This window comes from Onychomys torridus, chromosome 3, assembly GCF_903995425.1.
Source record: "Onychomys torridus chromosome 3, mOncTor1.1, whole genome shotgun sequence".
NCBI lineage: Eukaryota > Metazoa > Chordata > Mammalia > Rodentia > Cricetidae > Onychomys > Onychomys torridus.
This window is the reverse complement of record NC_050445.1, coordinates 39793056-39819227: the sequence shown is the minus strand read 5'-3', so window position 1 is coordinate 39819227 and position 26172 is coordinate 39793056. Positions and strand designations below refer to the sequence as shown.

The following is a 26172-nucleotide window of genomic DNA, read 5'->3' as shown; positions in this document are numbered from 1 at the left end:
GGTTGTCAGGCTTTGGAAACAGACAGTCCAGACTTGAATGCTGTCCCTTACTCACTAGCTGGTGACCTTGAGCAAAGTATGAACTTAGGTTTCAGCATCCTCATTTGTTTATTGTTTTGTTTTTTGTTTTTCCAGACAGGGTTTCTCTGTGTAGCTTTGTGCCTTTCCTGGATCTCACTCTGTAGCCCAGGCTGGCCTTGAACTCACAGAGATCCGCCTGGCTCTGCCTCCCGAGTGCTGGGATTAAAGGCATGCACCACCACCGCCCGGCTCAGCATCCTCGTTTGTAAGAAAGGGACGGTGCTTGTACTCACAGGATCGTGGTGGGGCTCAAATGGTGAAAGTAGGAAGCCGGGCAGTGGTGGCTCACACCTTTAATCCCAGCACTCGGGAGGCAGAGCCAGGCGGATCTCTGTGAGTTCGAGGCCAGCCTGGGCTACCAAGTGAGTTCCAGGACAGGCTCCAAAGCTACACAGAGAAACCCTGTCTTGAAAAAACCAAAACCAAACAATAAACAAACAAACAAAAAAACCAACAACAACAAAAAAAACCAAAACAACAACAAAATGGACTAGTGTGTAGGTCAGTGCCTGAAAAAGTGTAGGAACATCAGTTTTCAGAGTTCTGTCCATTCCCCACCACTGCACGAGAGAGCAGACTCCAGCCACAGCCTCACTCAACATGGCTCTCCACATGCCTTAAAGGCGGGGCTACAGAGCATTCTTCCTTTCTACTGGCTCTCACTGGGCTGGACAGGACTGTCCTGGCAGTGGACACAGACTTGGAAAAAGACGTTTTTGGTCTTTGCTTCTTCCTGAGGGCAGTGAAGACCTTCCTTGGAGGTAAATTTGTTGATTTTGTTTTGAGACAAGGTTTCTCTGTGCAACAGCTCTGGTTGTCCTGGAACTCACTTTGTAGACCAGGCTGCCTCAAACTCACAGAGATCCACCTGCCTCTGCCTCCTGAGTGCTGGGATTAAAGGCGTGCACCACCACCGCCTGGCGAGATAAATCTTGAGGCCTAAAAAAAAAAATCTTGAGCCCTTCCTAGGCATTCCACTTTGGGGTCCTACTTATCCCCTAGTTAGTACTGACCCCCCACAGGGGACAGTGCACTTTCCTCTATATTTACCCAGGGAAGCACTGGCTAGATGGCGCATAGCAGTGAGTACAGGAAAGGCATTAAAGATGCTAGAATGCGGGTTGGGGATTTAGCTCAGTGGCAGAGCGCTTGCCTAGCAAGCACAAGGCTCTGGGTTCGATCCTCAGCTCAAGGAAAAAAAAAAAAAGATGCCAGAATGCTCTGACTCTTCAGCTAAACAACTGACCTCTCTGCCCTACCTGCCCTACCCAGCGGCCTGCAATCCTCTCCCGTCCCTCTATTGACTTCAGCCACATGAATCAATTCAGCCAGGCAGGCACTGAAAAGAACACACAGGCTAAAGATGGAAAGGAGTCTCACTGGAGGGCTCAAGTGTGGCATTCTCTTCTGAGGGCGTGGGTCAGCCAACCCAGATGACAGCTACATAAAGCCAAAGAAAACCCAGAATAGGAACAGAACTAAAATTAGGCAGGAAAACTTGAGGAGGAGGAAGTGCCTGGCTTTGTTGCTAAGATGGAACTGGGTGGGAAAGGTTCACGAGTTGGTTCAGAAGTGGTCACAACTGTCTATGGGAGCAATGAGCAATGGACGGCCCCCCAAAACAATGTCCCACCTGGTGAGTCTATTCAAGCAGGCTAAAATCTACAAAGGGCTCGGAAAATAGTATTTTATGAACGGTTGCAACATGATCTTCCTGTCTACCAAGGGAAGCAAAGCTCCCTTCAGGGCTTGGGAAAGGAAAATTACAGAATCACGAGGCCCAAAAGCTATTCCCAGCTGCACTGAATGGAAAGAACGAAGGCTGGAGGGCTGGATTGAAGGGTCACTCTGCCACGCTCCAGGAATGACAGAGCTAGTTATTACATGTCTTTTGAGCTTTGGTCTTCCTCCTGTGAAAGCAAGTTGACTCCCCTGAGAAATCCCGCCTCTGTCAGAGAACCCTAGAGGTCCCGGTGACAAGTCATGAAGAGACAAGGGACAGGCTGGGAGGACTGAGCAAATGACAGGGTCTGGAGAACCCTGACCGCCAGGAATATAGACTTGGAGTGGAGTACACCCGGGAAGCCAAGAGGAGGCTGCCAAGGGCTGTTTCCACGGAGAAAACAAGACAGGTTAGACAGCATCCCATAAAATTACCCAGGGTAATTAAATTAAAGTGGGAAATCTTATAGTGCTCTTTTTATTTATTTCTATTTTTGGTTTGTCAAGACAGGGTTTCTCTGTGTAGCCCTGGCTGTTCTGGAACCCACTCTGTAGATCTCAAGCTGCTTCTGCCTCCCTGTGCTGGGATTAAAGGCGTGTGCACCACTGCCCGGCTGACAGTGCTATTTTGGGGTAACAAATGTCTTAGTCTGCTGTGTGTTGCTTTAACAAAGCAGCCAGAACTGGGCACTAATAAAGACAGGCTTTTTAGCTCACGGTTCTGGAGGTTGGAGAGCAGAGTAAGCATCGGCTTCTGGTGGAGATGACGTGTGATGGGAGAGGCAGCAAGAGTGAGCCCAAAACACTACCTTTTTGTTTTGCTTTTCTTTGTTAAAAATGATTTTATTTTGTGTACATGTGTGTGGGTGTGCACATACCTCAGTGCATGTGTGGAAGGCAGAGAACAACTTGAAGAAGTCAGTTCTCTCCTTCTACCATGTGGGGCCTGAGGACTGATCACAGGCCATCAGATTTGATAGGCATTTTTACTCCATAAGCTATCCCTCCAGCCTTTGGAGCCTGTCCTGGATCTCGCTCTGTAGACCAGGCTGGCCTTGAACTCAGAGATCACCTGCCTCTGCCTCCCGAGTGCTGGGATTGAAGGTGTGCACACCTACCACTGCCTGGTTTGGTTTTGTTTTTTTGAGACAGGGTTTCATGTGGCCCAGGCCTGTGTGGAGTTCTCTATGAAGCTGAGGATGGCCCTAAAACCCTGATCCTCCTGCCGTCGATCTCAAGTGCTGGACTGGAGTCCAAACTCAGGGCTTCGTGCCTACTAAGTGCTCTTCAACTAAGCTACATCACCAGCCTCCCAAACTAACTTCTCTTGTTTTGTTTTGTTTTTGAGACAGGGTTTCTCTGTAGCTTTGGAGCCTGTCCTGGACTAGCTCTGTAGACCAGGCTGGCCTCGAACTCACAGAGATCCACCTGCCTCTGTCTCCTGAATGCTGGGATTACAGGTGTGCGCCACCACTGCCCGGCCCAAACTAACTTCTAAACCAAGTACTTGTATGGTAACCAGGCCAGTCCCAGAAAAACTAAAATTCACTCCTATAAGGAAAGCATTAGTCTCTGTTATAGGCCCCAACATCCATCAGTGGACTGTCTTTTGGTCTCAACATGTTTGGATGGGGAAAAAAAAAATTCAAACCACGGCAGTAAATTAATAAAAATGTTTATTTAATTATATCTTTTTTTTGGGGGGGGGGGGTGTTTCAAGACAAGGTTTCTGGTAGTCCTGGCTGTCCTGAAACCAGTTCTGTAGATCAGGCTGGCCTCAAACTAACAGAGATCCGCTTGGCTCTGCCTCTCGAGTGCTGGGATTAAAGGCGTGCAACCACCACCACTGCCCAGGACTCAAGGTCATTTTTTATTTCTGACAGACTCAGACTCTTAGTACATTTTGTGTGTGTGTCACATATGGAGGTCAGAAGTCTTCCATTTTATTTTTCTGAAACAAGGTCTCTCACTGAACTTGGAGAATCTATGATACAACTATAGTCAGCCAGCCAGCCCACCCCTGGGATCTTATCTCCACATCCCCAGCACCAATGCCCACACTTTTATGTTGGTGTTGGGAATCCGAACTCAGGTCCTTATGTTTTTGTGACAAGTTCTTTAATGAGTTTGCCATCTCCACAGTTTCTCACCACCCCCCTCTTCACATCCAAATTGATCATGTGACATTTCTATCAAATTATGTCCCACAGCCAAGGCCTGTCCTTCCCTTCCCTGACTCTGCCTTATCCCCGCTAATGCAGTGTTCATGTTCATTTCCTGAGCATGAAGGGCATCCCTCTGCTTAAAACTTCTCCCACACTCTTCCTTTTCCCACAGAATCAAGCCTCAACTCTCCCCTAAGTCACATAAGACTCCAATCTGGCCTAATTTTCAGTTTCCTTCCTGTCTCAATTCGGCTAGCCCAGGACACCTGCCCTTTCTGGAATGTGCCCAACACTGAGGTCATTTGCTCAGGTTCCTTGGCTCCCAAATGTCCTCTGTTGGTTTTGTTTGAGGTACTGGGCTCGAACCTTAGGACATCAAGTGTACTAGGCGAGCACTCTACCACTGAGCCACAGGCCAGCTGATGGGTGTTCTCAGCTACCGCTATAGCCCTTTTCCTTTCCCCTCCGCCATCCTCACCCCTGCAGGCCCCCTTTCTCCTACCTTTGCCTCTGGAGTAGCTGTAGGTGTGTGCCATTACACTTGGTTCAAACATCCCCCTCCCTCCCCAAGATAGGGTCTCTCTACATAGCCCTGGCTATCCTGGAACTCGCTCTGTAGACCAGGCTGGCTTTGAACTCAGAGATCCACCTGTCTATGCCTTCCAAGTGCTGGGATTAAAGGCACACGCCACCACCACTTGGCTCAAACATCACTTTTAAGAACTGAGTACCCATCATGTGCTATGGATTTCACTGTGTGGGATTAAAATGAAGAAAGGCAAGCTCTCTTTTTTGTTCCGGAGTCCCAGCTCCTGCCCCAGTCTGTCTTGTGGGGAATGGAGGAAGCCTTGAGTGAACATGTGAAGTCCTGAGTGAATGCGGCCATGCCAACGAATCCCCCAATGCCTCAGACTCATGGGAGTGGCAGAGGCTCCCTCTGGTCTGAGTTCGAATGTTGGCAGTATGTGCAAACCCAGCACCCGCAGCTTCCGTCTCCCGCTGACTCTACGCTGAGACTGCTCTGTACAGAGGCCTTCCCGGCTGGCTGCTCTGCCTGTGCTGCCCCCGGTAAGCGCGCTGAGCTTTCAAGCTGTGCTGCTGTTGGCGCTGCGCCATCAGAGCGGGAGCAGCCCCCGGGGTCCCAGCTTTTCTCTGCACATGTCTCTGTTTGCTTTTTCTTCATTCTCTCACTGACCCAGGCAAGTGTCCAGGACCAAGCCATGTAGGACACAGCACTATACTTCCCTTGAAATCCTCTCCAATTCCATCTGTGAGCACTAACCTTTCTCCCCTTCTTCATTCCTTCTTTTTCCTTTTCTTTTTTTAAAGGCTTTCACACTGTAGTCCATGCAAGCCTTAAACTCCCAATAATCCTTCTGCCTCAGCCTCCAAGTAACTGGAGAATAGGTGTGAGCCACTATGTTGGCTTAACTTACTACTTTGTTTCCTAGAGTCTTGAGAGTAGATAAATCATATACAAAAAAAAAAAAAAAAAAAAAAGTCTGGAACAATTAGAAATCTGGGGTCAGGGCATGCTGGGAATTATACCCAGAACCTTGTCCTGAGACATGTTTAACCATCAAGTCATACCTTCATTATTCCTAATTACAAATTTCAACATAGACTAGTAAGTGATATTCAGAGATTAGTTTATGTTGGACATACTCTACAATAAAGAAGTCATATTTCACCAGGCAGTGGTGGTGCATGTCTTTAATCCCGGCACTAGGGAGGCAGAGGCAAGTGGATCTCTGCGAGTTCAAGGCCAGCCTGGTCTCCAAATCGAGTTCCAGGAAAGGCGCAAAACTACACAGAGAAACCCTGTCTCAAAAAAAACCAAAAAGAGGCCTATTTCTTAGAGATATCAATGAAGCAAATACGGATAGAATGTTATTATTGCAAGAGTTTTCTCCTTGGGGTGCAACTAAGCAATATCTACACTGGTTCTAAGGTCCCAATGATAAACCAAAGTTAAATTCTATGAAAGCTCCCCTGGGGAACCAGGGAGGGAGAAAATAATTCTCTAGTAGTAAGAATCTTAGCAAACACTTTTTTATTAACACACACTGTTACATTCCTGGACTACACTCTCAGAACACTGTGCCTGCAGCAAAGCCGCTGAATGGGTATTCTGATCCCTGGTCTTGTGCCTGGTTTCAAAACTCCACAGTCCTCTGACAGAACTGGGCATGCTGTGGCTTGCCCTGTCCTCATCACCACATGGCAATGGGTCTCCTCTTCATCATGCAGATGGCTGGTCTTTGCACTTACAATTAGACCAGAACAAAGAAAAGCAGCCTCAGCTGACCAAAAAGAGAATTCAGACTTATCTTCTTAGGTCACTTTCGTCAGTTCTGTCCGGAGTGTTTTCAGGACGAGCATAAAGACTCCCACTGCCGGAACAGTCGGAACACTTTCCTTGATTTTTCAGAGAGACTCTGTAGATAGACAAAGAGCTCATTATCAGAACTACACTCCTTCATAGAGACAAAAGATAGGTTTAGTGTTAGGGCTGCCTGGGTAAATTGCTTCTTAGAGATGATCAACGCATATCTGAGACTGAATAAAAACTCATGTCATGTTATAGTATGTACATAATGCACAGCTAAAAGTCAAACAAAACCAACAAGTCTGTGTTCTGCTGTCAGACCACCGCTAGTGCTCTGAGTTCCCGAAACCTGGCCATCCTGTCCCTCTACGGACCTCCACATGTCCTCATCTCTGTTCGTGACAGTAGCACTCCTGCGTCACCCCGAGTGCAGCACACGGTCTGCACTGGCCTTACTCAGGATGTTTAATTGGACCTAGTTACCTCCTACGAACGATGACTTATGTGGCACCAAGCTGGACTTAACTGTATCATCAAAGTTTGAAAAATAAAACTGAATGACCCCCAAAGAGTTTAAACACAGACTTGGCTTTCTCAGCTTCATGTTTTAGTCAACAGAACTAAAAACAGAAAGGCTCTCATTGATTTTTTTTTTTTAAAGAATTTTTTTTTTAAAGATTTATTTATTATGTACAGTGTTCTACCTGCATGTATGCCTGCAGGCCAGAAGAGGGCATAACACCTTTCATTACAGATGGTTGTGAGCCACCAAGTAGTTATGGGAATTGAACCCAGGTCCTCTGGAAGAGCAGCCAGTGCTCTTAACCTCTGAGCCATCTCTCCAGTCTCCTCACTGCCTCTTGATCATACTTAAGAAATATTTGGAGATTTTCTGGTTACAGGGAGATGATAAAAGTTCTCAATCAGAACACTTGGTCCACCGGCCTTTGAGTGACAGGAAGAGCAGACACTATTGGCAGGGTCTCGGAGACACTGCAAAGGATAGTCAGCAAGATTTCCCTCCCTCAATTTATGAAATGTGCCATTCCCACTGTCTCTCTATCCTTCTTTTTTTTGGAGCTGAGGATGGAACCCAGGGCCTTGTACTTGCTAGGCAAGCTCTTTACCACTGGGCTAAATCCCCAACCCCGCCCTTATCCTTCTTAAATGTATTTATTTATTTAGTGTTCCCCACCCCACAAGAAAGGGCCTCACTATGTAGCTTTGGCTGTCCTAGAATTTACCATGTAGACCAGGCTGCCCTTGAACTCATGGAGATTCACCAGTCTCAAAAAGGTGTGCCACCATGCCTGGCTCCTCTTTACATTTCTTACAATTACACTTACTTATTTTGTGTGTGTAAGCGTGTCCATGCATGGCATGTGTGGAAGTCAGAGGATAACTTGCAAGAGTTGGTTCTCTCCTTCTACCCTGTGGGTGCTGGAGCCAAACTCTGGTCATCAGGTTTGGTGGTAAGTGCCTTTACCAGTCTTAAAAACAAAGGAAAATTTTCTTACCTTTTTCTAAAAAAAGTAAAACAAAACTGAGGCTGAAGAGATGACTCAGTAGTTATGAGCACTTAACTGCTCTTCCAGGACCCAAGTTTGCTTCCCAGCACATACACCAGGTAATGTAACCACCTTAGCTCCAGCACTCATGTGCACATACTCACATGCAAAACACACACACACACAGAGAGAGAGAGAGAGAGAGAGAGAGAGAGAGAGAGAGAGAGAAAGAGAGAGAGAGAGAGAAAGAAAAAAAGAGAGAGAAAGAGAGAGCGCCAGCCCTATGTGTAGTTAAAAATAAACCTTCAAAACAAAACAAAGCCAGGCCGTGGTGGCGCACGCCTGTAATCCCAGCGCTCGGGAGGCAGAGGCAGGTGGATCTCTCTGAGTTCGAGGCCAGCCTGGTCTACAGAGCTAGTCTAGGACAGGCTCCAAAGCTACAGAGAAACACTGTCTCAAAAAACAAAAACAAACAAACAAACAAACAAACAAAAAGAACAAAAAATGGGTCTGGAGAACTGGCTCAATGGTTAGAGCACTGGCTGCTCTTGCAAGGACCTGAGTTCAATTCCCAGCACCCACATGGTGGGTCACAACCACTGTAATTCCTAGGCATGTGATGCACATCCATACACCAATCTCCCCCCCCCCCCCCTGGATTTCTCTGTATATCCCTGGCTGTCTGGAAATTACTCCACAGACCAGACTGGCCTTGAATTCAGAGATTGGCTTGCCTCTGTCTCCAAGTTCTAGAATTACAGCTGTGCTCATGCCCAGCTAACATAAATCTTAAAACAACAAAATCCCCACAAAAAAGTACCCCCCCCTTTTTTTTTGATATTTCAATAAAGTAAAATTCCAGAAAAGAAGCTCATACTGGGACTCAGAGGACTGAGGAATTTACTTATTTTACTGGCAAACCTGAAACTAAGTTGAAAAAACAGTGTAAGCTCTTTTTTCTTTCTACAGCCCCATTAAGCCCCTCCAGTCAGAGCAGCAAGGCTAAAAGACAGACTGCCTAAGAGGAACTTAAAAGGCCCAAGTCCAGGGCCAATTATGAGTTAATTCTATATACTGCACCCCACATGACAAAACTCGTGGTTTCTTTTTAGTATTTAACAAGACAGTGACAGATGGGAATCTTTTGTTGTTTTCTGAGACAGTTCTCACTACGTTACCCTAGTTTGGAAATCTCTCTGTAGCCCAGGCTGGCCTCTGCCTCCTGAGTGCTGGGACTAAAGGTGTGTGCTACCATGGCTGGCAATAGAGAAGCATCTTTAAATCAAAACAAAGAACAGCTAAAACACTGTTTCCTGAATTTGTGGACGAACCAGATTTAGCATTTCCAGTTGGAGTGGTGGGTCTAGCGGTTGTCTGTCTGTATTTTATATTCCCAATCCCTGTTCTGTTGGAGGTTTTTGGAGATTAGGTCTCCTACATAGGTCAGGCAGGCCCCCAACTTAGGATCCTTCTGCCTAAGCCTACTGAGTGCTGGCATTACTGGGTGTACTGCCACATCTGACTGAAACAATAATAATTTTTATTCCATTTATCTATTTATGAATTTATTTATTTAGTGTGTGCATGCATACCAAGGTAGGCCATGTGGAGGACTTCCTGTTCTCTCCTTTTACTACAAGGTTTCTGAGTATTGAACTCAGGCCTTCAGGCTTAGCAGCAAGCTCCCTTACTGGACCATCTTGCTAGGCCCCTGACCTAAATATTTTTAAATTCAAAGAAAGACAGATTTTGGAAACCCTTCCTCTAGTTACTTACTGCGGGCACTAACGATGAACTTTGTTGGGCTTTTGGTATAATTATAGCGCCCTCTGGTGGAAATCCTATGACCTGACCACCATAAATCTGGGAACCAAGGCAGGCAAGTATTTTTTCACTTGACCCATGGAAGGCATCGGCGTCAGACATGGTTACACTCACACCAGGCTATGAGGCAAATGTGGCACTGAGCCTGGAAAGAGCACAAAACCAGTTCCCTGGATTTCTTTATGTCTACCCGTCACTTTCATTCAGGGTTCCAGATGTCTCTGATGGCTTTGCATTTACTCAGGTCTGTAATGGCAGCAGTCCTGATGTGAGAGCTAACACTGGTCCAGAGCACGTGCCTGGGCTGTGTAAGAGCAAAGAAACATGATGACAGGGGACATAAAACTATGGTTTGGCATCAGGGTCCGGAGCTCCAAACAGTTAACTGGGCAAGACTCCAAATGCAAGTGAAGGAGACTGACAGAAAGCAGCTGTGCCGAGCACGAGGCCGAGGCAGCTGCCCATCCGTCTATTCCTGTGGCTGTATTCCTTTCCTACTTGGAGTCATTTCAGCTGGAGGAACAAAGAATTTACCAGAAAGTCATGGAATGCCACACGCTAAGCGGTTCAGAATGACTGATCCACCTCTGTGCTCCTGAAAGCAGAAAGCAGGCAGGGCCAGGCGGTGGGGCGCACCCCTGTAATCCCAGCACTCAGGAGGCAGAGGCAGGTGGATCTCTGTGAGTTCAAGGCCAGCCTGGTCTCCAGAGTTAGTCCAGGACAGGCTCCAAAGCTACAGAGAAACCCTGTCTCGAAAAACCACAAAAAAAAAAAAAAAAAAAAAAAAAAAAAGGAAGCAGGCAGGCACTAACTACAGGGCCAGCCTCTGCTGCTATCCCCCCACCCCCACCCCACCCACCCCACCCCCACACGCTGGGCAGTGGCCATCTCACCATGGAGTCCATCTCAGCTGGCTGGTTAGAACGCTTGTGGGACAGCAGGATGGTCAGCACTGCCTTCCAGCCCGGCTCTGCTGGGGTACTGGTCTCCTCCTCCGTTGTCTCACGCTCCCTGGTTTCTTTGGCAAGTGTGAGATTCACCCAAGGGCACCAATCTCTATGCTGAGAGGTGGGATCAAAGAAGCTGCGAGGAGAGGTGTCCTGAGGGACAAAGGAGAGGCACAGTCTTGTCATGGAGACACTGCAGCCACTCACGTTCAGAACCACACAACCACCTGCACTTCTAGCTCGGCTTTATTATTATCTTACCTCTGTTGTTTTGAGATAAAAGTCATGCTATGTAGCCCAGGCTGGTCACCGGACTGTCTCAGCTTCCCAAGTATGCTCTTTAAACTGTCCTTTCATTTCCCTCTCATTCTTTAGATATTTAACCCTGGCCTCTTTCTGTTGAGATAGGGTCGGTGCCAGTGTGCACCTCAGGATGGCCTTGAACTCGCCTCTATCCTCAGCCTCTGGAGAGCTGGGATTACAGGTGTGACGACACACTAGGCTACTCAACCTTTTTCTGTTTTTGTTTTGTTTTGTTTTGGAGACAGGGTTTCTCTGTGTAAGAGCCCTGGCTGTCCTCAAACTCACAGAGACCCACCTGCCTCTGCCTCGCAAGTGCTGGGCTTAAAGGCATGCGCCACCACTACCTGGCTTATTGAACCTTCTTAAGTGTGGGTAACAATGTTCTGAAAAGCACTGTGACAGCCCAGGAAATAATCCCGGGAACTGATAGACGGAATTGCATGGAACCAAAAGCTTCTGCAGAACAAAGCAAATTATCAGAGTGAAGAAAGCCTAAGAATGGGAGAAAGTCTGTCTCGACTACACTTCAGACAGGGTATACCTAGAATATATAAAGACTTCAGACAGGGTATACTAGAATACATAGACTTCAGACAGAGGGTATACTGGAATACACAAAGACTTCAGACAGAGGGTATACTAGAATACATAAAGACTTCAGACAGAGGGTATACTAGAATACATAGACTTCAGACAGAGGGTATACTAGAATACATAAAGACTTCAGACAGGGTATACTAGAATACATAAAGACTTCAGACAGAGGGTATACTGGAATACACAAAGACTTCAGACAGAGGGTATACTAGAATACATAAAGACTTCAGACAGAGGGTATACTAGAATACATAAAGACTTCAGACAGAGGGTATACTGGAATACACAAAGACTTCAGACAGTGGGTATACTAGAATACATAAAGACTTCAGACAGAGGGTATACTAGAATACATAAAGACTTCAGACAGTGGGTATACTAGAATACATAGACTTCAGACAGAGGGTATACTAGAATACATAAAGACTTCAGACAGAGGGTATACTGGAATACACAAAGACTTCAGAGAGTGGGTATACTAGAATACATAAAGACTTCAGACAGAGGGTGTGCTAGAATACATAAAGACTTCAGACAGAGAGTGTACTAGAATACATAAAGACTTCAGACAGAGGGTGTACTAGAATACACAAAGACTTCAGACAGAGGGTGTACTTAGAATATATAAAGAACTGCAAAAAAGCTGGGCATTGGTGGTGCACACCTTTCATCCCAGCAGTCGGGAGGCAGAGGCAGATGGATCTCTGTGAGTTTGAGGCCAGCCTGGTCTAGATAGAGACCCTGTCTCAAAAAATAAAAACAAGGGCTGGAGAGATGGCTCAGAGATTAAGAGCACTGTCTGGTCTTCCTGAGTTCAATTCCTAGCACCACATGGTGGCTCACAACCATCTGTAATGAGATCTGGTGCCCTCTTCTGGCCTGCAGGCAGAACACTGCATACATAATAAACGAAATCTTAAGAAACAAAAAACAAAACAAAGGAACCCCAGCAAAACAAACTACCTGCCAGGTGTGCTGGGTCAGGCTTATGATCTCAGCACTGAGACAAGAGGACTGCTATAGGTCCAAGAGCAGCCTAGGTACTCAGTGAGTTCCAGGGCAGCCTGAGTTCCGGTATGAGACGGGGCAGGGAGGGGAGAATCCAGAGTCTTCATCGGCTGTTGGCCGACTGCACTGTTGTCTTGTTAGTCTATTTATGATCTCTCTTGATCAACCAACTGTCCCCCTCCTCTTTTTAAACATTATTTCGTGTGTGCCTGTGTGTGAGGATGCACATCAGGCCTGGCATCAAGCACCGCTACCCACTGAGCTCTCTCCAGCCTGATTTTGTTTGAGACAAGGTCTCATGCAGCACAAACTGGTCTTGAACTCAGAAGTAGTGGAGGATGGCCTCTGCACTTGTGATCCTGTCTCCACCTCTCAAGTGCTGGGATTTAAGTTATGAACTGTCCCATCTTTACACTCACGAAACTTACTTTTGGACAGAATCCAGGGAGGGCTGTGGCTGCTTCTCCCCATGCACAAAGAGGCACCTTCTGCTATTTATGTGATCATGACTACCTACAAAGACAGACTCACCGAGCTGCCGGAAGAGCAGAGGCGAGCTCGCTTGGCTTTCCGGAGAGGGCTGGAGGGAACTTCCAAGCCAGCAGAATCTCCAGTTCCCATGCTCCGGGTCACTGGTCGGCTCCTGGTGGTGGGGCTGGCTGCCTCTGGCTCAAGCCTGTCAACGGGACTGGAAGAGTCCCAGCTCCGGGTTCGGGAGACAATGAGACCTGGACTTTTTTCAGACTGTAGAAAAAGAAAGGCAATGGAAGAATATGAATGATGTTAATAGTTTTAGCCTGAGTACTCCTAGAAGCATGTGAAACACGGTATTCTGAATTTGATATATAAATTTAGTATTTCAACTGCCTACATAACTAAATTCTTCAAAGACTATTGTATTTCTATACTTAGCTTCTATAACAAACTTAGCTTCTCCATCTGTGAAGGGAAACGTGATAGGACAGTCTTACTGATAGGGTTCTTTTTTTCTTGAGACAGGGTTTCTCTGTGGAGCTCTGGCTGTCCCGGAACTCACTCTGCTGGGATTAAAGGTGTGTGCCACCACCGCCCAGCTCTGAGAGAGTTTAAAGTGAAGCCTCCCATCAATTTCCAACCTGCTGTTACAACAGCACCCTAAAGGAGCTGATACCTGCTCGGAGCTGGGAGAAACTGTGGTATCTTGGCTTCGGGTCATCATCCGCCTAGGAGACTCAGGCACCAGAGGGAAGTGCTCAGGCCGACCCTCCACACCTGGAATCGGGGAGCTAGTCAAGCCATAGGAAGCCTCCAGATCCGTCAGGGAAGATTCAATCTGCTGAAAGCCCCAGAGACCGACCTTCCTCATACACTGGGAACATGATATCAGGGGAAGCTGTGTAGGTTCCAAAGAACTAGGAAGGAACAGGAAAGAAAGTGGGTATTTCTAAAGATGACATTTCTATGTGACTAAGTGTAATGATTGCTGTTTTATCTCAGCAAACATTCTCTACAGTGGGCCAGTGGACTGAGAACCATGAACTCTTAGAGCCTGAACTCTTAGGACCTGACATTCACCAACTCCCACATTACCTCCTCAAAGAGATCTTAGGGTCTTGGTATGTTTAAAGACATTGTGAAGTATGTTTTATAAACTCCTGTTCCTCTTAAAACCCTTTCCTTAATCTACCAAAAAAAGCACATTTATTTACTTATTTTGTTTGTTTGAGATAGGGTCTCACTCTGTAGCCCAGGCTGGCTTCGAATTCATGATAAATCCTCCCAAGCGCTGTGACTACAGGCATACCCCTGCCCCACTCAGTGATAAGAAAGTTCATTAAAGTAAACAGTGGTGGTGGTGGTGGCGGTGGCGGTGGCACAGAAGGCCTGGAGAGACAAAGGTTAAGGTCACTTGATGCTTTTTCAGAGGACACAAGTTTTGGATCCCAGCAGCCGCACAGCCTGTAACACTGAGGCCCTCTCCTGGTCTCTGAGGTACTTGCACACAGACACAGACGCATATACATAAATAAAAACACTTTTTTTTCTTTTTGGTTTTGGAGACAGGGTTTTTCTGTGTAGTACTGGCTGTCCTGGAACTAGCTCTGTAGACCAGGCTGGACTCAAACTCAGAGATCTGCTTGCCTCTGCCTTTCAAGGGCTAGGATTAAAAGCGAGCACCACTACTGTCTGCCCCCCCCCCCTTTTTTTTTTAAAGTAAATCAAGGGCCAGCAAGACGGCTCAGCAGGTAAAGGTGCTTACCACCAAGCCTGACAACTTGAGTTCAATCTTCATAACCCACATGGCAAAAATAGAGAACTGACTTCTCAAAGATTTCCTCTGACCTTCCTCCACTCACATGCACAGGTATGGGCACTCCATACACACACAAAAGAAACGTAAAAAGCAAATGTTTAAAGTAAAGCAGACTGGTCCTGGCAGCCTTCTTTCCGTGAGAGTCAACGTCAATAAACTGGAATGGGAGTGCCAACGGTGGGCTAGGGGCTCCAGATGGCGTATCCTCTGGCAATTTTTGTCAATTAAACTTAATTTTCTCCCTTTCTAAAAATAGGGCACTATGTTCCTTTGCTTTTAGAAAGAGCTGCACTGTTTATGGGAACATAAGTTCCTAGCTAGGAGGAGGCTGCCCAAGGAAAAAAAACTCAGGTACGAACACCAGGATAGCATTGATTCAGCACTGCTGCTGATTCTTACCCACTTCTCTATCCCTCCCCAACTCCATATTCTCTCTCTCTTCTAAGATTTGTTTACTCACATATTTTATGTATGAGTGCCCTGTCTTCATGCACATCAGAAGAGGGAATCAAATCCCATTACAGGTGGTTGTGAGTCACCACGAAGGTGCTGGGAATTGAACTCAGGACCTCTGGAAGAGCACTCCAGTGTTCTTATCTGCTGAGCTATCTCTCCAGCCCCCCAATTTCTCTTTTTGTTCTCTCAAAGGAAACATGTGGTTTCTAAGCAGTGACAGTGACTGCTGTCCTGATTCATGTTCTTGGCAGCCCTCACTAACCTGCATGCCCAGCCACACAGAGAGAGAACACAGGCAGTGACGTGGACTTGCATGTCCGAGCCCAGTTTGCTTGTAGTTTCCTTATCCTCAGTTTGGTGATCGAGCTCATCCTCCAGCAGGTGCAGCACAACACTGATCTTGTCTTCTGTCAAGCACTGCAAAGGAACCAAGGTTAAAAAGCAACTCCACAGAAAGAAAACGCACTCACAATAACCACATGGGCTGGGGAACGCCATGACTCGAAGACAGCGTCTTCACAGGAGACATGCTCTAGGGCAGGTCTAAGGTGTCACACAGAATTTAGCTACCTAAATTGCCGACTGAAAAAGGTAGCAGCTTTCCTTCTAAGTATTAAATGGCTCTCAACTTATCAATTGTAGATTTTATCTAAAACTTGTAAACTTTGAAGCCAAATAATAAAAACATTACTATTTATGTCTTGACCTACCACTGAGTTTACTTTTGACAGAACAAACTTGACAGTCTTGATTTTTGGCCTGTAGATAATAAAGCACTATGATAGGGGGTGGGGGGGGGGTGGGGCTACCTTGGTGAAGGTCAGGCTGACTTTTCTAAGAACAAACAGAGGTCAACTGCTTGGTGATAGAAGCCCTAACAGAGTCAACTTGAAGCAAATGATCAGTTTTTACTGCCTACAATACAGGTGTCTTCACAGAAGACAAGGGCTGGCAAAATGCAACAGAGAAGAGAGAGTGTAACTACGTTTCTAGTCACCAGAAGAGAATTTTTTGTCCTGTAGTGCTGAGGGATATCCTTTGTAGGTTATGAATGTGTGTTGCTCTTATTGTTAATAATAAAGCTGACTGGCTGGTAGTCAGGCAGGAAGTATGGGCGGGACAACTAAATTAAGGAAGAGAAGAGAGCTGTGGAGTCAGGCAGACACCAACTGGCCACTGAGGAAGCAAGATGTATAGAAAATGAGGTAACAAGTGGCAAAGCATAGATAAGAAATATGGGTTAATTTAAATGTAAGAGCTAGCTAGTAATAAGCCTGAGCCATCGGCCAAACATTTATAATTAATATAAGCCTCTGAGTGATCATTTGGAAATGGATGCTAGGCAGTACAGAGAAAAGCCTCCAATTACACTGTAGCGCTGGAAAATGATATGCAATAAGCAGTTTAAGTAACAAATCAAGACAAAATTGAATTTGTAGGGCTGGATATGAGGGCACAGGCCTTTAATCCCAGCACTTACAAAGTAGAGTGGAGGTAGGTGGATCTTTGTGAGTCTAGGGCACCCTGGTTCACATAAGTTCCAGGCCCCCTAGAGCTACATATGTGATTGGGGGGGGCATTTAAAGCCCCCTATCTAACTGTTTACACAGATCACTTACTGCTGCCTTTCTTCCCAACACTCTGCATCCTCTTGTCAATCAAATGAGGACTTACAGGCAAAAGCTGTGGGCAACAGGAGGCCACTGCAAACTAGCCAAGAAAAACTCACCATAGTTTTCAAGTCTTCTGGCCTCAGGGAAGGAAGCTGGAGGTCTAAATGACAAAGGCTTTGAAACCGGTCCAGGAACTCACTGACAAGGACAGCAGGCTCACCCAGTGGCAACATCCCAAATCTATCTATGGGAAAAATAAATGGAGAGATTAGATGGGAGTGAAAAATAAAGACCATGAATACAGCAATTAGAGAAATGTAAATGAATAGTTGATGATATTAAACTATCATTTTATATATGAGCCCACAGAGACCTGCACAGGTTCAAGCCAGACCAAATCCCAGGACCAAGAAGCAGACACAAAGTGGCACCATAACCAAAAAGCTATCTGCAATTGGTACCTGCCTGGGAAGGAAACTGGGGAGGGAGAAAGTGATACCTGCCTGGGAAGGAAACTGGGGGGAGAAAGGAATATTCAAAGTCCTGTAAGTAGGACTGAGCTTCTTCAAAACACATTTTTTGTTTTGTTTTGTTTTGTTTTTCTGTTTTTTTAGACACGGTTTCTCTGTGTAGCTTTGCGCCTTGCCTGGAACTCACTCTGTAGCCCAGGCTGGCCTCGAACTCACAGAGATCCGCCTGGCTCTGCCTCCCCAGTGCTGGGATTTAAAGGCGTGCGCCACCACCGCCCAGCTTAAAAAATTTTGGGGGGTTGGGGATTTAGCTCAGTGGTAGAACACTTGCCTAGCAAGCACAAGGCCCTGGGTTCGATCCTCAGCTCAAGAAAAACATTTTTTTAAATTTATTTTTATGTATATGAGTGTTCAACTTTATGCCAAAAGAAGGTATCAGATTCCACTAAAGATAGCTGTGAGCCACCATGCAGTTGCTGAGAATTGAACTCAGAATCTCTAGAAGAGCAGCTAGTGCTCTTAACCACTGAGCCATCTCTCCAGCCCCCAGGACTAAACTTCAAAACAATGCAGAGAGTGTTGAGGTTGTGAGAAAAACTGAAAAAACAAGATTGTCTAGAAGTTGGGGTTCAGAGTGTAGCTTGGTAGCAGAGCACTGGCCTTGTATGGGCAAGGTCCTGGGTTCCTTCCCAGCACTACAGCCCCCCCCCCCCCAGGGGGAGATGGGCTAAAAATTTTAATTAATGAAGATGGTGACAGGTGGGAAGCATTTAATTATGAACTATTTGTACTTCTCTTTATGTATAAAATAGTTACTTTTAGAAAAATCAGGGAAGAATCAAAACAATCCCTGAGGTAGAAGATTGGAATCATCAGACAGAAATTTAAAAAACAATATTTTATAACAATTATCAAATTGTGAGTTGAATTAGAAGGTAAATTCCTATTGCTGAAGACACCAGGCACTTCAGACACAAGTCCCAGAGACCCAAGCCTGGAGTTGACCTGAAAGCCTCCCCACTGAGGACCAGCTTTCATGGTTCCAGAAAGTGCCTTGCAAACTTCCAAAGGAGGGAAGAAACCAACAGTCCTACTCAGCTATGACGCCTATGAACCACAACAATGACCAGTATGGCGCCATAACTCCAAGGGTACAGCAGTCACACCCATACGTTGCCCATGGTCAACAGCTCTCTAATTGTACTTAAGGCCTGCTCAACAAAAAGGAAATCATGCCAGGTACAGGAAACCTAGCCAAGTACCCAGGACTAGTGCACAGATCTTGGAGGGGAATAATCATCGCTTTACAAAGCCACTACAATCCCTAACTATATTCTAATTATTTGTCCCACAGATAAGTGGAGTTCTCTCTGCAACAGAGACCAAACCAGAAAACCATGATCCATCAAAATGCAGGGTGTGGAGCCCAGTCCCAACTGATATATCTACAATAGTATTCCTAAGGCTCAGGGATTTCTTCTAAAGAGGGACTAGAAAGATTGCAAGAAACAGAAGAACACACATTTTCTGTGGGGTTGTATCTCAGAGAAGACAGAAATATCAGAAAAGGGGGCTGGAGAGATGGCTCAATTGTTAAGAGCACTAACGGCTCTTCCAGAGGTCCTGAGTTCAATCCCCAGCAACTACATGGTGGCTCCCAACCATCTGTAATGACAGTGCCTTCTTCTGCCTGCAGGCATATATGCAGGCAGAACACCGTATACATAATAGTAAGTTAAAAAAAAAGAAATATCAGCGAAGATACCCCCATTAAGTCTCACCAACATGGCTGCCTAGACAATATCTCAACAAAGATGACCCAATAGACATGCTAACAAGGAAGGGGAAGATCAGGAGGCCTCAACTCTACACAAAGGACTCCAGGCAACCAAGGAATGCTGAGAGCAGGAGAAATCATCTTCCCCAGGGAATTGGTTACACAATTCCAAATGGCCAGACCTGAAAACACACATAAAAGTAACATTACAGGGCTGGAGAGAGGGCCCAGCAGTTAAGGGCACTGGCCAGAGGACCACGTTCAATTCCCAGCACCCACATGGCAGCTACAACTGTCTGCAACTCCAAGATCTGACATGACACACTCACACAGACAGACATGCAGCCAAAACATCAATGCACATAAAGTAAGTAAATCTTTTTTGAGACAGGGTTTCCCTATGTAGCTTTGTGCCTTTCCTGGAACTCACTTTGTAGCCCAGGCTGGCCTCGAACTCACAGAGATCCACCTGGCTCTGCCTCCCAAGTGCTGGGATTAAAGGCGTGTGCCACCACCACCCGGCCAGTAAATCTTTTTATTAAAGTAACATTATACAGACTGGGAAGGTTTTATTTATATTTTTAAGAATACATACACACATGCACATACCAACAATTAGAGAAAAAGGTCATAAATTTGAGAGACAGCAAGAAGTATACGTGGGAGGCTTGGAGGGAGAATGGGAAAGAGCAAATGTTATATGATCTCAAAACATCATCAGAAAACTCTGTGGACTAAGAGGATGGCTGAAGCAGTAAAGTCCTGCTGTGACAGCTGAGGCCCGATTTGGATGTCTGGTACCCAGGCACGGGGGCTTGTTCTTGCAGGGGCCCTGGGTTTGGTTCCCAGCACCCACGTGGTGACTCATAACTGTCTGTAACTCCAGTTCCAGAGGATCCACTGCCCTCTTTTCGCCTCTTCAGGCACCAGGCACACACATGATACACAGACATGCATGCAGGCAAAACACCCATACACATAAAATTTCAAAACCCAATTAATACAAAAATTTAAAAAGAAAAGAACAAAAACACCCACCAGGCAGAGTGGTGCACATTTGTACTCCGAGTGCTCAGGAGTCTGAGGCAGGAGGACTGGCTCACGTTTAAAGACAGTCTGAGCTACAGAAGACGTTCTTTCTCTCAAAAGGAGTGAAAACACAGATGGGCAGAGGGATGCACGCATGCCTGCTGCAGCCCCCAAAGCTCACTGTGGCAGGTTCAGAAAGACAGCCTGGTCTACATAGTAAGCGCCAGAACCACCATCAGAACTACATGTCAAGATGCTCTCCCAGAGACCAAAAATGAGAAGGGAGCATTTCAGTTACTGCCCAGAGCCCTGTTCCCTTCTAGGGAATTCAGTAAGTTATTCTTCAACAAAAACAAAACACAGAAAAAGATTTGTGGGGCTGTGTTTTGAGGTAGGTTTTCACACTGTAGCTCAGACTGGCCTCAAACATTCAACAGTCCCTTTGCGTTTCTGAGTGCTGGGAAAATACATTTAGAGAGTGAGAGATTACATAGGAAAGATGAAGACAGAAAAGGCTCTTCTAATCTGGTTAATTAAAAAGCAGGGTGCAGCTGGAGAGATGGCTCAGAGGTTAAGAACATCGACTGCTCTTCCAAAGGTCCGGAGTTCAAGTCCCAGCACCCACATGGAGGCTCACAACTATCTCTAATGAGATCTGGTACCTTCTTCTATATACATAATAAATAAATCTTAAAAAAAAAAAAGGTGCAGCAGGCACTGGGGAGGCAGAGGCAGGTAGAGCTCCTTGAGTTCAAGGCCAGCCTGGTCTACAGAGCTAGTTCCAAGACAGCCAGAACTACATAGTGAGAACCTGTCTCAAAAACCAAAACAAAACAAAAAAGCAGGGTGACAACACATTTTACAATAAGCTTAAATATGCTTTATAGTTAATGCATTTGTATACAGTTTAAATAATGCACATATATAAAATATTAAGTTCTAGTAAATTGTAACTCATTTAAAATATTTAAAGGGCTTTAATTTATTATTATTAATGAATATTAGAAAAATTACCATAAAAACTGTAATTATTAGCCAGGTCCTGGTAGCACATGCCTACAGTCCCAATACTCATAGACAGGAGGATCAGGAGTTCAAGATCATCCTTAGCTGTGTGGTGAGTAGAAGGACTGCCTGGATGATATGAGATCCTGGTTCAAAAACTAAAACAAACCCCAACAAATTATATTCATTAGGAATGCCCAGTAGATTAGCCATTGGCATATAACTAAGTACAAATAGTCCTTTCTCCACATAAAAGTTACCTAAATATTAAAAAGCCAAACTAACAGATGATATTATTGGAAGCTATATCTGAGATCTTTGGAGGAAGAGTAAGGACAAGGTTGTTTTAAAAAAAAAAAAAAAAAGCTACGTATGGTGGTTCATTCCTGTAATCCCAGCCTTGGGAGGCTGTAGAAGAGATTACCAAGAAGCCAAGGCCATCCTGGCCACATAGTAAATTCTAGGCAGCCTACATAGTGAGTCCTAGGACAACCTGAGTACAAACCAAAAGAACCAGCCAGACATCGAGGTGCACACCTTTAATCCCAGCACTTGGGAGGCAGAGGCAGAAGGATATCTATGAGTTTAAGGCCAGTGTGGTATACATAGTGAGTTCCAGGACAGCCAGAGCTACATAGTAAGACCTTATCTCAAAAACACCCCCAAAACAAAACAAAAAAACACAAACAAACCAATAAAGAATGGGTATACTGGAGAGATGGCAAGTAGTTAAGAATGCTGACTGATCTTGCAGAGGATCAAGGTTCAGTTCCCAGCATCCACATGATGGTAAAGTTGTCTGTAACTTCAGTTTCAGGGATCTGGTGTCTGTTGTGCCTTCCCAGGACTCCTGCACACCTGTAGTGTACCTACATACTTTTATGTATGCACACATACACATAAAATAAATCTTTAGAGAACAAACAAAATAAACAACCAAAAGGCAAGAAAGAAAAGGAAGGAAGGAAAACAATGGCCAGGCTTTTTAAAAAAGTATGTTTTTAGTTTTATTTTTATGTATGTGAGTATTTTGCCTGCATGTCTGTTAAGTTCTCCACATGCATGGCTGGTGCTTGTGGAAGTCAGAGAGGATGAAAGAGCTCCTGGAACTGGAGTTCAGATGGTTGTGAGCCACCATGTGGGTGGTAGGAGTCAAACCCAGGTCCTCCTTAAGAGTACCCAGTGCTCTTAACCACCGAGCCATCTCTCCAGCCCTGGCCTGGCACACATCTTTAATTACAGCTCTTGGGAGGCAGAGGGAGAGGCAGTTGTAGGTAGATCAGAGTTCAAGGCCAGCTTGGTCTATATATCGAGTTTCAGCCCAGCTAGGCTGACACTGTGAGCCCCTGTCTGAGATAAAACAAAACAACAAAAAAGGGGCTGGAGAGATGGCTCAGTGGTTAGGAGCAATGGCTGCTTGATGTGGGATGTCCTTCTGTATGCTATAAATATGTGTTACTCCCATTGGTTAATAAATAAAGCTGCTTTGACCTATGGCAAGGCAGGATAAGAGTCAGGTGAGAAATCAAAGCAGAGCTAGAGGGAGAAGGTGGAGTCAGGGACAAACACCACCCAGCTGCCCAAGGAGCAAGATGCCAGCAGACCGGCAACACCACAGCCACGTGGCAATACGTAGATGAATAGAATTGGGTTACTTACTCTAAGTTGTACGAGCTAGTTAGTAATAAGCCTGAGCAATAGGACAAATGTTTTGTAATGAATATCAAGCCTCTAAATGATTATTTACAAGTGGCCACAGGACAGGCCGGACAGAAAAAAGCCTCTGTTTATAGCTGCTCTTCCAGAGGATCCAAGTTTGACTGCTAGAACCCATATGGAACTGAACAACTGTGTATAGCTCCAGTCCCAGGGGATCCAATGCCCTCCCACGGTAGAAAGTGTATAAATATACATGTAGGCAAAATACCCATACATGTAAATAAATAAGTAATTTTTTAAAAAAGAAAAGCATAAAGATAATAAAATGGACTTCAAATTTCTTGTAAAAATAACTGGATGGGAAGGTTAGAGCAAACTTTTAGGTATTAGATAGAGTTCAGCTTTGTACTGCTGAGTACCAGTTACCTATAATATTAGCAGAAATGTTGAGGTAGTTGAAATGAGTCATGATCAAAGAGCTCTAGATTAGAAGTTCTTCAAGGAGCGTCAAGTTGTACGTGGATCTAGAAAACAGCATATAGTAACAGGAGCTGGGAACCACCAACAGATGTCCAGGCAAACCCTAAAGAGAGCCTTGGTGGCTGATCAGAGATAACCTCACATCTGCACAGGACTGAGCTGGGCTACACTACACAGGGGAAAAGAAAATAGACCAGAGACGGAAAATCCCTGTGTTACAGTCACTTCCACTTTAATGATGTAATCAGGAGAGAGAAATCTAGTCATTTCTGATTGGCTTTTCTGTTGGTGGTCATGGAATATTCCTAGCCACAGTAACCTTGGAATCAGCTTGAACCCTCCTTCTGAAAACAGAACAATATACCTAGATGTCACTGACCAGTAACCATAACACAGATGAATGATCAGCACTGAGGAAGCTTGTACCTGGACTTGGAGAGATCTTCCACCAGAGGGCTCTGCTGTTGAATCTGTTTACTTAGCAGAGATGTGTCAGCTGAACAAAAGAATACTTTAAAAAATCTCAGCTGAGGGCCAGTCAGAGTGTTCAGTGAGTAAAAGCACATACCACCAAGTCAAACTTGGGTTTAATCCCTGGGCTTCATATGGGGGAAGGAGAAAAAAATCTTTCATAAGTTAACCTCTGGCCTCAATATGTGAATACACACATATATGATCAAATAATGTTTTCTTAAAACTCCCAGCAGGGTGGTCGTGGCTCATGCCTTTAATCCCAGCACTCGGGAGGAAGAGCCAGGTGGATCTCTGTGAGTTCAAGGCCAGCCTGGGCTACAGAGTGAGATCCAGGACAGGCAGCAAAGCTACAAAGAAACCCTGTCTCAAAACAAACAAACAAACAAACAAACAAACCCCAAAACCCAAAAAAACAAAACTCCCAGTTGATAGTACATTTTGGGGTCTCTTATTCAGCAGTATTCTGTATACGTATCGTAGTCTGATATAACAAAGACTGTCCTGCATGGTCCTTATTGTAGGGAGGACACAGGACCTGGTTTCTCTTGACTCCTGCAGGGGCAGGCTTGGGTTTATCCTTACTTCAGGGTTGTTACACACTGCTTTACTGTAATTAAGCTCTAGGTTTGTATCACCTTCATTTGGTGTATGGTCAGTTGGAAGTCCTGGCGTTCTGTGGTTACCAAACCCTGTTAACCGCCACTGCTATTACTACTTATATACCTGCTGTGGAATATTCCTATGTCATTGTGGTTGATTTAATAAAGAAGCTGACTAGCCTACAGCTAGGCAGGATAAGGTTAGGCAGGAGAAACAGATTAAGAGAATGCTGGGAAGAAGAAGGAGGAAGAATTTTAAGAATTTCAAGGAGACTCGGAGAGACAGATGAACTTCCTGTACCGAGAAAAGGTACCAAGCCTCGTGGCAGAGCATAGATAAGAAATATGGGTTAACTTAAAATGTAAGAGTTAGCTAGTAACAAGCTGAGCTATTGGCCAAACATTTATAATTTAGAATAAGTTTCTGTGTGGTTATTTGGGAAATGGCTGGGGAGTAAAGAAAAGTCTGCCTACATATGGCATTCCAACATGGGGTCAGAATTTCCACATAAGATCTAACAAAGCTTAAAAAAAGATTCTAAGTACACAAAAAAATGACGCTTCCTGATAACCGCCTTTTCTAGGGTAGGCCCAATACTAGCAACAAACAGCAGTATGGCTCCTTTAAGGACACTTCCTTGGCTCAGTGCTATTGGCAGACACAGGCATGGCTCTTTTAAGAGGCTCTGCTCCAGAACACTTAAATGGGGTTTATGAGAAGCATGCAGTACACTACTCGGTGACAATGTGTACCCAACAACTTCCCCGAGCTGGGGCAGTAAACATTGCTCCCACCAGTACCTCCATGGCTAAGCTCTCAGGGAACCACTGGGAGGAGCCAGCTGCCATACACTAAGTTGAGCAGTGCCTGCAGCTGACAGCAGTTTAAGATTCATCTCATGTGATCAAAGAACAATACAGATGCTCAGTAAAGACAGATCCAGATGTAAATAGGGAACAGTGTGTTTAAAAATATACATAGGTCTGGGAAACAAAAGAGAAAAGGTATATACAGTCATAGATTAAAAAATATTTTAGGGGTTGGGGATTTAGAGCGCTTGCCTAGCAAGCACAAGGCCCTGGGTTTGATCCTCAGCTCCAGCAAAAACATAAATAAAAATAAAATAAATAAATAAAAAGTTTAAAAATAATAAAGTCAAGTCCTTAAAAAAGGAGTAAAGTAAAATAAATAATAATAATAAGCCACATAAAGATGGGAAATACAAAGAGAGCCTGGATTATGCATGTTATTTTGTTGTCTTTAGATTTTTTTGATTGTTAATGAAGGAATAACAGCTGCTAAGACACACTAGATTAAACCAATCTATATATTTTAAAAATGTCTTGACTTCAAAATGAAAGTCAAATGATATGTTACTTTGGGGAAGAGGTTATGCTTTTATTTCCACAGGAATGTGATTTCCACAGGCTGTGGATTCATTTCAGGTTGACATGGATCAGGTTTGATTGAGGAAGACCCCCCTGAAAATCCTGACTACATTCACAAAGAAATAAATCTAGAAGAACTACAAGACACATGATATATATTTTACCTGCTCAAACATGAAACAAAAAATCATTTTTGGCTGACTTGTGTACAATGCACAGTCTATACCTGTATTAATGCAGATAAGTATGCTACCTTTAAAAGTTTATATATTTTCAGAGTAAGGGGACCAAATACCAATAAAAATGGATGGCCCAGGAGATGATCCAGCATCTAAAACAGCTTCAAGGCTGTTGGATGAGATGATCCAGCCTCAGAGAATATTCCAGTCAAGTCTTAACAATTACCCTGATTTTCTCAAGGTTCCCCCAAAGATACTAGAGCCC

The 26172-nt window shown here is 44.9% G+C and overlaps 1 protein-coding gene across 1 annotated transcript in view; it reads right to left on the bottom strand.

The window, feature by feature from the left end:
* Positions 1 to 6004: 6004 nt before the first annotated feature.
* The window catches only part of Zc3hc1 (zinc finger C3HC-type containing 1), a 32420-nt gene continuing 12252 nt past the window's right edge, over positions 6005 to 26172 (bottom strand). Inside the window, exons 5-10 of the mRNA XM_036182821.1 lie at positions 16963 to 17090; positions 15496 to 15650; positions 13635 to 13875; positions 13016 to 13228; positions 10523 to 10729; positions 6005 to 6406 (exon numbers count right to left, since the gene is read on the bottom strand). Coding sequence (XP_036038714.1) covers positions 6338 to 6406; positions 10523 to 10729; positions 13016 to 13228; positions 13635 to 13875; positions 15496 to 15650; positions 16963 to 17090 — 1013 coding nt within the window. The 3' untranslated portion in view covers positions 6005 to 6337. The remainder of the gene's footprint in view (positions 6407 to 10522; positions 10730 to 13015; positions 13229 to 13634; positions 13876 to 15495; positions 15651 to 16962; positions 17091 to 26172) is intronic.